Below are 11,977 nucleotides of genomic sequence, written 5' to 3' on the forward strand. Positions count from 1 at the left end.
ACCCGTCTACAACGCATGGTTGGGGATTAAAAATCTCTTTACGTTGCCAATGAATGGTTCAAGATACTGACAAAAAATTTTGGATGATTTTCGCAAATTAGGATTCATTTTCCGACGTTATTATTGTTCTACTTGTTTGCGTCAGTTTGTCTCGTGATATTGATGTACTGTAATTTATCTGCAAATCTCTTTTCTGTGTTTTGTCATAAGTTTCAATCATTATTGTGAATTAATTTTAATACTATAACTCGTCATTTGTTATTGAGCAATTCTGTAAAATTTACAACCAAAATTTTGAATACCAAGGTGAAACCCACTAACATTTCCTATACACTTTACTGTAAGTTATAATCAGGCCAAACTCATGTTGATGCCATGAGTAGTGACGGGATAAACGCAATTTAATGCCAGTACCTGCTTCTTCTAGAACTATTCATAGGAACATTCCCATGGTTTTGCTGCTATCAAGGGTCATTGATCTTGCTGCGGGCCGAGCTATGCATAGCTCAAACCCTTTGTACGCCGCCCAGTGATAAGGATTGGATTTTTCGGTGTAAACACCAAGAATAGCCCACGAAAGTCTAGAAGAAGACTTATTTCCAGTGGGGTCCTTCTGGTGGTGATTGGACAGTACACCGGGAGACAATCCTCAACTCTTTTCCGAAGAGTGTACTGTGTTCTTTAACGTGCACATGGGCCATAAATGCACACGGGACTAACGGCTTAAACGTCTCATCCAAAAGACGGTGCGTTATTGTAACTTGTATTTCAGCCCTCTAGCTAAACACAAGGAGAGGCAGGGATGGGAATTCAACCGGGGACCTAGAGATCTCCACGGTTCAGCGCACACACAGTGGCTACCACCAGATTAGCCGACTGAGCTAAGCAACTCAACGTTACCATGGAAATTGTTGTTCGTCGGTCAAAAAAAAAAATGCATAGAATAAACTAAGGAAATAGCAGTCTATGAATTTTTGTGTGCAATTAAAATCTTGTATTTATTGTTATATTTATTTTTTATTAATTCTCATTATTAATGATATTTTATATTTGTTATATATATTTAAAAATGGATTTGTTACAAAACAACCAAATTAATTACTGTACAATAAAGACAACAAGGAAGTAACAAACAGAAACTAAAAAAAAAAGTTTATTCAGTAGAACATAAACTAAAATTAATTAGCATAAACAGTTTATTACGGAAATGATCAAGATCTAATGTGTGTAGGCCTACAACAATCGCTTGTATATGCTTGTATGATAGTCTGATCTTATTGATTGATTGATTTACTTACTTACTTACTCACTCACTCACTCACTCACTCACTCACTCACTCACTCACTTACTTACTTTTTATTTATTTTTTATTTTTTTATTTTATTTTATTTTATTTTTTTTGTGGGGGGGGGGTCATGACAAGACAAGTTTTTTACTTCTAGTCATGATCCCAATGATGGTTGTTTATTATTTGTATTGTATTCTATTCTATTATTATCTCCATCATTTAATAAATGTCATTTCAATTTGAATTTGAAACACAATACTCTTACATTTAGTTTTTGTTTTTTTTTTTTTCATTTTGGAAGCTGAACAACAATAAATGTAGGCCTCCGAAAAAAATTGCTACCATATTCAAAAACAGCATAGTCCTACACCCAGGCCTAATTTCTGTTTTCAAAATGACCTACAAAAAAAGCAATGAAAATAGATGGGGAAAAAATAATGCCAGTCTATTTCGTGAATACTTACCTGGATAACCGACTAATTGCCATTGTTCCCAAAACGGAACACCCCTTCGAAAATAATGGAACAGTCCGACCCAAGGCGCCACGTGCGAACCGTCTCCCTAACAAACGTCCTCATTCAAGGCTGAGCCTTGCGAGATTTGTGCGCGCTGGCCCCCGACTAAGTTTGCGGCGGCTCTAGATTGGGCAGCTCAGGCTGCCACTCGATCTCAGGGTTCGCTGCCGGCTGCGTCGGGGGTTGTTGCGGTGCCGGATGACTCGCCTCCACCTCTGGAGGTTTCGTCGGCTTCGCATTCGGCGGGTCCTTCCCCTAATAATAAAAAAAAAAAAAAATAATGCCAACCTAGCTTACTGCGCTAAATTCTGATTTTCATTGTATATAGAGTATTCATTGGCGATCACTGTACTTTATTATGAATAGGGCTACAAATAGTAGGCCTATTGTACAATCATTTATTGAATATACAATATTATATTTAAATGCAAGGTTATTCCTAGCTATTATATCAGAACAAATTATAGAATAAATCAATGGAGAGAAAGAACAATTTGAAGAATAAAATAATGATAATATGTTAGAGATTGTAATTCAGAATATCCCTTAGCCCATTAATGGAACTGCAAAATTGTATTCACATTGTCAAAACCACAGACCCTATACTTGCAGCCGGCCTGGCCATGCTGTACTGTATCAAGGAAGACGTTCCAAATCCACTTGAAATGCCGTGGTATATTAACAATTGACAACTACTTTTATACATTACTAGTGAATTTTATAAATGAAATTGAAATCCCTTTAGTAAAATAATAATAATGGTACTTTCAAGCATTTAAAAATGATTTAATAATTATACATTATAAATTTAATTATATTGAAAAATGGTTATATAACTAATTACCCATATTGAATAGTGGAGTCCGTGGTTAATCAACGATGCAACAAAACATGTGCTTCACTCGCTGTTTGAAGAAGGGTGAAAGCAATACTTTGAACAGCAAGCTAGCCCTCACGCCCAGAAAACCACCCTTGGAAGAACCTGGCTACGGGCATGAATCATTGAAATAGATAACATATAGGACAACTGCCCATGGCATTTATATCAGATAAAGGTACATTTGTGTTTGTGTTCCTAGTTATATGAAAAAAACAATATTTTTTTTGTATTTCACTAAAACTGAAGGAAGTGTACCCTATCTATGTTGGTGAATCGAATGTACTGTAGGCCTATGTCTCTCTGTCCTAGAGATTTAATAATCTTAATTCATACTAAAACGATATAAAAAATGATAAGCTCTCAGCACTTTAAAGACTAACTGCCTGACAAAAAATCATGAAAATTGCCTGTTGTTTTCAATTTTTAATTTTGCTCTACTTCATAATTTTTCGGAGTAAGCAAAGCCTAGGACTATCCATGGAGGTATAATAATAATAATATCTCTATGGCCTATCCTAGTTTTATATTTCTGGTGTCTGTTGATCATAACGCTGATAATATCGATTAATTATTAATATAACTTCTCAGAAATATAACGTGAGCTTGTGTTCCTTCTAATAAGGTTTATGTTTAATATGAGACGTTTTTGTTTGTGTTAATTGGTTTTTACACTTAGCCTGTTATCAATTTCCCACAAGAAATGGAGTAGCCAAGAAAATAATCCTGACGCATTGCCAACTATACAATTAAACTGCCTTAAATCGCCTTGCGTGGCCCACACGTATATGCGTTGCTTTATTTTGCGAGGCTTCCTAACAATATTTGTGCCTGTTGTGTTTGTAGGGCTACAAGTTAGAAGACATGAAAACATGGAAACTGCACTGGGACATGCAGCTGTACAAGGCCTTGGAACACCAGTATCAAATGGGCCTAGAGGCACTGCATGAGAATCTACCCGAGATCAAGGCTGAGATTATTTACAGGTAAATTTTGCTTTGGTTCTGTATATGTCAATCACAGATATTCAAAAATATGTATATGTTTATCTATATCTGTCATCACAATAGATCAAGACAGGTACAATAGAAGATTAGTGAACCAAAAACTGAGTATGTCCATATTTTTGCATACTTGGTCTTACCATGGTCTTACCATGTTTAGGACTATTATCTTTCAATCACATGTATTTTGCACTTTCCCTAGGCATCAGAAGCTTCAGTTCCGGCCATCATTGGAAGAGATCCGTGCAAAGTACTTCCGTGAGATTAAGAAGTTCATCAGCATACCGAACTACTTCAAAGGCCTCAGCGATCCAGGGCAAGCACTTATCTTCCCCGTCATGATTGAGAGGAACGCTAGCCGATTTCCGATACTGTACCGTAAAGCGGAGGAATTGTTCCAGAAGCTTGTGGAAGCTCAGCTTAGATTCAAGGTAGTAAATTCGGGTGTGAGTCATCAGAACAGTATTTATGAACAAAATGTCTCATTTTCTTTTACTGTAGTCCCTGTATTTTCCAATATAGTTTAGAAGTCGTGCGGCTGAGCGGTAAGGGAGGGGCGTTGCTAACTATAACAGCCTTAACATCTGCGCTGGTTCAGTTGATAGAACCAATTCTCTCAGATAAGGATTTGAAATGGAGGTCCAGTGTATACATTTGACTCTATATGCAATTTTAGCTCAATGATGCTGCAAGTTATGGGTTATTCTCCTACCTTTACCCCTACCTTCCTTTACTTTGAATATATTAAATAATCATCAAATAATGAAAGTTTTTGAGTACAATGGGGTAGAATATTTCATGAAGTGAAAGGTAGGATGTTCTATTCAACGAGGCGTAGTACAAATGAGAAACATTCATTATTTGTTATATACAATACCTCTGTATATCTCTCTCAATTATATCAATAATACCTTGTCTAGGTCCTCGGCTGGGTGTAGGCCTAGGGTCTAGCCTAGGCCTATGCTGCTCTATCTAACGATAGCAAAATCTTCGTCATATCTTTACTCACAGGGTTTTTGTGAATAACTGCATATTTATTTTATTGCCTTATTTTTGTTGATTCGGCATAACTTTTCATTCAGTAATTCCTTAAAGACTTCCTCAAAAAAGTACAAATGGATCTGCCATTATCGGCGGAGCGAGGGCTACTGAATGATCAAATCTTTGTCGACGCGTGGGTTGTAAATACGCTAGGTTATTTTTTCTCTCTCGTTTGCGTCGGGTTGTGTTGCACTTGAGATTGTTGTCATCTTGGAGATGAAAAAGTATTATTCAACGATCGTTACTCAACATGAGGCAAAAGTTCCTGTTAGCAGAAATGGTCCATAGTGAGCTGTCTGATGGTTGAGAGTGAGCTGTCAGATGGTCCAAAGTGAGCTGTCAGCAGCTCCATAAACTTAACTATAATTGGTTCTAAGAATGTCCATTGGGGGTTAACAAGAGAGTCATGGCAAGCAAGATATAGCAATCGGAATTTAAACAAGAAACCCATTACAATCACTCACTTCTAAACAGAATGATCTCATGGGCTTCACTGGCAATAAAAAACTTAAGAACCCATCGCTCTTCAACAAACCAGCAGGATGTATAACCTGAGTTTTTCCAAAAATTTGGGTGCCATGGACCTTTTCTGTTAACAGCCAAAAATGCAGCATGTGTTAATTATGATAAATTGCAAACCCTTCCACTCCCCACCCCATTGAAAAATTTAGGACTAAAGTCATGGTGAATAGCAGTAAAGCATGCTATTAGTGGATGATTCTATTATTTTCAGTGGGTGTTTAAAGTGAACACTGACAATGGTTAATATAAGTTACAGACTGCCAACATCATTAATGTAATTATATCTTGTACATTTTCTGTATTTTTTATTTTTTAAAGCCAAATAAAAGTTGACTGTCTCACTATATCAACAAAAACTTGGGTTCCATGGACCATTTTTGTTAACGGCCAAAAATTCAGCATGAATAACCATGGAATATTTATTTTAAATCAATCCCACGGTTCCTGTTTTCAAACAATCAAATTAATAGAATATATACAGGTGTTGTATGGTAATTAATAATATATAATAATTACCCTATTCTATATTTATTAAGGCATGGGTTGTGCTTGGGTCTGTTGATTTGGATAAATTAGTTGAAGAGCAGCTTCACACAGTGCCAGATTGGGAGAGGAACTTCAAAGCTTTGAAAGGTAAAGGTAGAGATGCAGAAAAGCTACCAAGGTAAGTCATCATATCGTATATTAGAATTTTTTTAAATATTTTTAAATATTTTTAAATAACGCAAATGCCTGTTCTTGCCTACTTTGATCAAAAGGCTGAACACACGATTCTGACAGATGCATCACTTAAAGGACTGGGAGCAGTATTATTACAGTCAGGACAACCTGTCATGTACATTTCTCGCAGTCTAACCAATGCAGAGCTTAAATACTCTAACATCAAGAGAGAACTATTAGCCATTGTATCATGCTCTGGAGCGTTTACACCACACCATGTATATGGATACACAGTACAAGTAGAAACCGACCACAAACCACTTGAGTCAATTTGGTAAAAGCCTATTACTCAAGCAAGCCCAAGACTACAAAGGCTATGACTAAGGTTAGCCAAATGTGACATTGACATAAAATACCTCAAAGGCAAGGAAAACCTAATTGCTGACGCACTTTCTCGAGCTGATCCACTACAAGAAAAAGACGACAAGGTGGAACATATTCCTATGCACTGCATTAATGTACCAGCATCAGCACAGAAAATAGAGGATTTCAAAACGTCCACACAAGCAGACAGAGTTCTCAGCTTACTCAAGCAAAAGTTGGAACAGATCTGTTTGAGATCAATTCAACACACTATCTACTTGTTGCAGACTACTTCAGCAGATTTCCAATAGTTAGGAAAACCAACAACCAGAGATCAGACACAGTTATTAGTCATCTCAAAACGATCTTTTCCGAAAACGGAATACCATCAATTGTTATGCCCGATAACGGACCACAATACACCAGCGCTGAATTCAAAGATTTTGCAAACAAATATAAGAATGGTGCAGACAGTCAAAAAGACTATCATTAAGTCAATCACTTCAAACACTGACCCACATCTCTCCATGCTGATATACCGTTCAACACCGCTTAGCACCAACAAGAATTCACCTGCCGAATTACTTACAGGGAGAAAGTTCAAAGCACTATTACCAATTCGCAATCATATCAAAGAGTATTGCAGTATTGCTATTGATAGACCAAGGTGAAATATTCTTCATTTCTTTTCATTTATTTCATCCAAAAAAACATTAAAAATTGACAAACACAAGAAAACAGAGATCACAGGAAACAACACTCAGTTGGCCGGACAGGATTGCCAAAAAGTGAACTAAATCACTGTCTAGTGGATCTCCGATGTCAATGAGAACAAAAATTATTTAAAAATATTATAAAGCCAGAAAGACTCATAGAAACAAAATAAAGAAAACAATAGCACAAACGAACATATATAATAATAATATGTCGCTCTTATATAGCGCTTCATGCACAATGCCTCTAAGCGCTTCACATTACTACCCCGGTCATTGGATCAAACACATATGGAACACATACTCAGCTCCCTGGGGAGAATTCCATAATATTGCAGCTAGTAATCAGCGCAGTTGTGTTCGAACCTATCAGGTACCCACTTGTACTCCTGGGTGGAGAGAGGCAACCGTTGTAGATAAAGTGCCTTGCCCAAGGACACAAGTAATTTGCACAACGAGAGTTTCGAACCCCCGACCTCGAGGTTGGGAGTCCAAGACACAACCGATGCGCCAACCGCTTGTGTAGTAAAATTTTAGTGTAAAATAATCTAAAAAGTCTGGCGTTTGATACTATTTTTTGAAACCTTTGGCGGTCAGAGTCATGAGGCAAAAGTTCCTGTTAGCAGAAATGGTCCTTAGTGAGCTGAGAGTGAGCTGTCAAATGGTCCAGAGGGAGCTGGCAGCAGCTCCATAAACTTAACTTTAATTGGTTTTAAGAATGTCTATTGGGAGTTAACAAGAGAGACATGGCCAGCAACATATAACAGCTATCGGAATGTAAACAAGAAACCCATTATAATCACTTACTTCATCTCACTCATGGGCTTCACTGGCAATAAATAATTGAAGAACCCATCGCTCTTCAACAAAGCAGCAGGATGTATAACCCGAGTTTTTCCAAAAATTTGGGTGCCATGGACCTTTTCTGTTAACGGCCAAAAATTCAGCATGTGTTAATTACGATAGATTGCAAGCCCTTCCACTCCCCACCCCATTGAAAAATTTAGGATTAAAGTCATAATCATGGTGAATAGCAGTAAAGCATGCTATTAGTGGATGATTCTATTATTTTCAGTGGGTGTTTAAAGTGAACACTGACAATGGTTAATATAAGTTACTGACTACCAACATCATTAGTGTAATTATCTTGTACATTTTCTGTATTTTTTAATTTTTTAAAGCCAAATAAAAGTTGACTGTATCACTGTATCGACAACACCCGTTAGAGCCGTGATTGATGATCACATTCAACAGCTCTTTGATGCCCTCCTCAACTCCCTGCGAAGGTCCATCAACAGTCATGTGAACGAAATTGACAAGTTTGTGACAAAAGCGATAGAGTCGCTCTCAACGCGGCCACAAACAGTGCTGGAGATAGGCCAGGCTAAATCCATACACACAGAGCTTGCTACAAAGAAAGGGTCTGTAAGTAACTATATTTTGATGTTTGATTAATAAAGATTTATAGTGGATCCCTTATGACACTTTACCATCTGAAGTAAATATCAAGTGACACAAACTTCAAAAGTCATATTTTTTCGTTTTTTTTTTCCTTGATATTTTGATTATGTACGTTGAACATTACCTTTTCATCTAATTTGTAATAGTGCAACTATACTAATTACGTTAATTAGCCGTTGCGGACAAACCAAGAAAACTGGATTTTTTGTTTTCATGAACAGACACAAACTTTCATTGTGTTATTAAAAGACACGCGTGGGGCTTTGCAATTGTTGTGATCGCTAGGAAGGCCTTGCAGTATAACTTGGAATAGGTCTATACACGTGCATCAAATGTGGAATTATTTGTAAAAACATAATGATTTAACCAGGATAAGCCGAGATTGTAGGCCTGTTTTTGCCCTTGACTATAATGGTTAAAACATAGCTAAAATACAGTTTTTGCAAGCCTGTGCCTATTAACAACGTAAGCATGTACAGCGCGTACCATTTTCACGAAGAGACACAAACTTCACTCTATGTGTAAACAACATATACTGTCTTTATTCTGATGATTTTCACGAACAGATACAAACATTTCACGCTAATTAACAGGTTGAATTAAGTTGAAAAAAGAAAAATAGATTACACATTTGAACTGTTTAATGCTTTATCTTTAAACATATGTAAAAAAATATTCAAAATTCTGTTTACGGATTTGTGAAGTAGTCCACTTCCAAGGCGTTTTTCTCAAAACGTTGTTTTTGTTGAAATTGTGTCACTTTGTGAAAATGGTGACGTTCTCTAGTAGTGGTTTTTCCACTGCAGTGCTATTTTTATTTATGGGACCTAGACAGTAAATAGGGAGCTCTTGATTTGTGCGACGATGCTACCCTAGAACAGGTTCACTCATCGCTGAACATCCTACATTCTTTGCACAATGTAGATTTGGGTCAAACTGCATCCTAGAATCCATACGACAGCGAAAATGTTCTTGCATATGTAGATGACTCTTTAGTGATGTCTTTATGTTCTAGGTTCTACCCTTGTTGAAAAATTCAATGTCCTTACTTTGAAGAGCACCCTGTGTAACTGGGGTCATCAAAATAACAATAGAAAATTAAAATAAACAGATCAACCGTGAATGAGAAAACTGGATTGAAAGCAATGTTTTATTGTTTTTTTCATTACAGATTCAGCCGCAATTTGATATTGCTGAGACTAAGAACCGTTTGCTGAGGTCAGTAGCTGGTGGCGGAGTTGAGCAGCTAGGTCAACTGAAGGCTAAATGGGACAAGTTTGAACTGATGATGGAGAGTCATCAGTTAATGGTTAAAGAACAGGTGAGAGGTATATTCCTATAGCCAAGGCTTGTTGCTAAGGTCCTACAAAAGGACAGTTAAACATATGCAAACTTATGCAAACATATGCATTTGTGGACAACACATGTGTTTGTGAGACACATGTTTTCCTGGTCCTGTTTGATTGGTCAGTTGTTTGATGTAATGTTGATAAAATGACAATAGCTTTGTTTTTAACTGTATAAATTTATTTGTCCCCTTTTTATTATCAATGTATTTTTTATTCTTATGAGTGTTATCAAAATTAATTATATTATTTTTTGATTGATATTATTATTGATGTCTTTGTTATCATTAAAGTCTTTAATTCCATTATTTGTCATAATTTGTTTTAATGTTTATTTCCATTATTATTATGATTATTAATATTATCTTCATTATTCTTAACAGGTTTCTGTTTTGAAAAACAATGTGCAGTCCCGAGTCCAAGCGTTCTCGTCTGAACTTGTAAAGTTTTTCACTCGATGGCACCAGTTTAAACCCAGTGAGGACGTCCTCGAGGAAAATGATGTGGAAGCTTGTAGGAAAGCAGTGGAAGTTGTGAAAGAAAAACGAGCCGAATTTGATGAGCTGCAAAAAACTATAGATAGTCTAGTGTATGTTGAATATAAAATACTTGGTGATGATTTGGTGATTAGTATAGTAGTGACGTTGATGATGATGGTAGTGTGTTAATGCTGATGGTAATGAAGTCGTACTGGTGGTAGACTGGTAATAGAATGATGGTTAAGGGTGGTGTATTTGTGGTAGTGGTGATGGCGTTTGTGGTGATGTAAGTGTGATATTCTGGTTGTCATAGTGAAGGTTATGGTGATGGTGGTTGTGATGATAGTAGTAGTGATGGTAGTGGTGAAGGTGTGGTGATAGTCATAATGGTATAGCAATAGTGGTGGCTGTGGTGGTGATAGTGGTGTGATGGTAGTGATTGTGATGTATTGATGGTAATGTACAGAAGGTAATGAAATGTTAGTGGTGGTAGACTGGTCATAGTATTAACAGTAGAGGTGATGATGGTTATATTAATGGTGATGTTGTGGTGGTGATAATGGTCAAGTGAGGGTGGTAATGATGGGTGGTGAAATAGCAGGTGGTGATGCTAATTATGGTGTTAAAGGTAGTGATAGAAGCAAAACTATTTATACACTTATTGTGTAATAAAATTGGACTTTGTGGTTTTAATTGTCCAGCTTTGATTGTAAGCACTTTGACCTCCCAAATCCTGAATTTGAACTGGCCAATGAACTGCAAGAAGACATCAAGAAGCATGAAGGTATGTGGGGTCTTTATGAAGAATTCAGCACTGGTCTTAGTGAACTTGCGAAAGAGGACTGGGTAACATTCAGGTGAGTCTTCATACCTCTTTAGGTGAGTCTTCAGATTTCTGTAAACTTCTTCTGCTTCATAGACCTCTCCAGATAACTGGCTCCTCTGCTATTAAAATACCTTGTAAAAAAAGGACCCCCAGACTTTTAATCATCATTCTATGTCAAACTCCAAGCCAACATTTATACTGCTACTCTCTGCTTAGAAATCTTAAGGGTACAGATTGACAAGCTCCAAAATTAGTATTAACAATTGCTAACCTTTGCTTCTGAAAATTTCTCAAAGCTAATGTATTTCTGCCACTGCTAATATATCTGCTATTTCACCCCTTTCCAAGCCATTATTTTAAGCTCTGTAGGATTTTATATATGATACTCACAACACCACATAACATACTACCTATTACATACCATAATACCAGCCACCATTTTATATATCTCTCCCATCTAAGCCACAATTAATATATGTTTTGGGGGGTTGGTTTTTAATACAGGTCTAAGACGTATCATTTTGAAGACTTCTTAGGCCAGTGGGCTGAGAGGCTACGGGGAGGAGATGTGGATGGTGAGGCTAGCCTCATGACAGTCAAGCTCAACAAAGATATCGAGAAATACAGGGTGAGTTATCACTCAAACTTACAGAACAATAGCCAAGATTTCTATGAATAATTCAACAGTTTTATGAATAATGTAGTAGGTTAATGAATTATACATGGGCGGCGGAACCGGGGGGGCCGTGGGGGCCGGGCCCCCCCACTTTTTGACGAAAAATATATAATGTCTGGAGAACTTTGTATGATCGTAAATGCAAAAAAAAAGGAGGGAAGAAGGAGAAGGATGGGAAAGAGAATGTTTATCCAGTACCCGACCG

General features: G+C 37.0%; 1 protein-coding gene across 1 annotated transcript in view; it reads left to right on the forward strand.

Annotated features, from left to right (window-relative positions):
- LOC117121275 (cytoplasmic dynein 2 heavy chain 1-like) overlaps positions 1-11,977 on the forward strand; it is a gene marked incomplete at its 3' end in the record, with an annotated part of 54,940 nt that overhangs the window by 13,264 nt on the left and 29,699 nt on the right. Inside the window, exons 13-20 of the mRNA XM_033266411.1 lie at positions 3,528-3,667; positions 3,888-4,116; positions 5,785-5,912; positions 8,166-8,409; positions 9,617-9,766; positions 10,175-10,380; positions 10,972-11,127; positions 11,601-11,724. Coding sequence (XP_033122302.1) covers positions 3,528-3,667; positions 3,888-4,116; positions 5,785-5,912; positions 8,166-8,409; positions 9,617-9,766; positions 10,175-10,380; positions 10,972-11,127; positions 11,601-11,724 — 1,377 coding nt within the window. The remainder of the gene's footprint in view (positions 1-3,527; positions 3,668-3,887; positions 4,117-5,784; positions 5,913-8,165; positions 8,410-9,616; positions 9,767-10,174; positions 10,381-10,971; positions 11,128-11,600; positions 11,725-11,977) is intronic.

This window comes from Anneissia japonica, unplaced genomic scaffold, assembly GCF_011630105.1.
Source record: "Anneissia japonica isolate Jap-2015-1 unplaced genomic scaffold, ASM1163010v1 scaffold9013_len99286_cov115, whole genome shotgun sequence".
NCBI lineage: Eukaryota > Metazoa > Echinodermata > Crinoidea > Comatulida > Comatulidae > Anneissia > Anneissia japonica.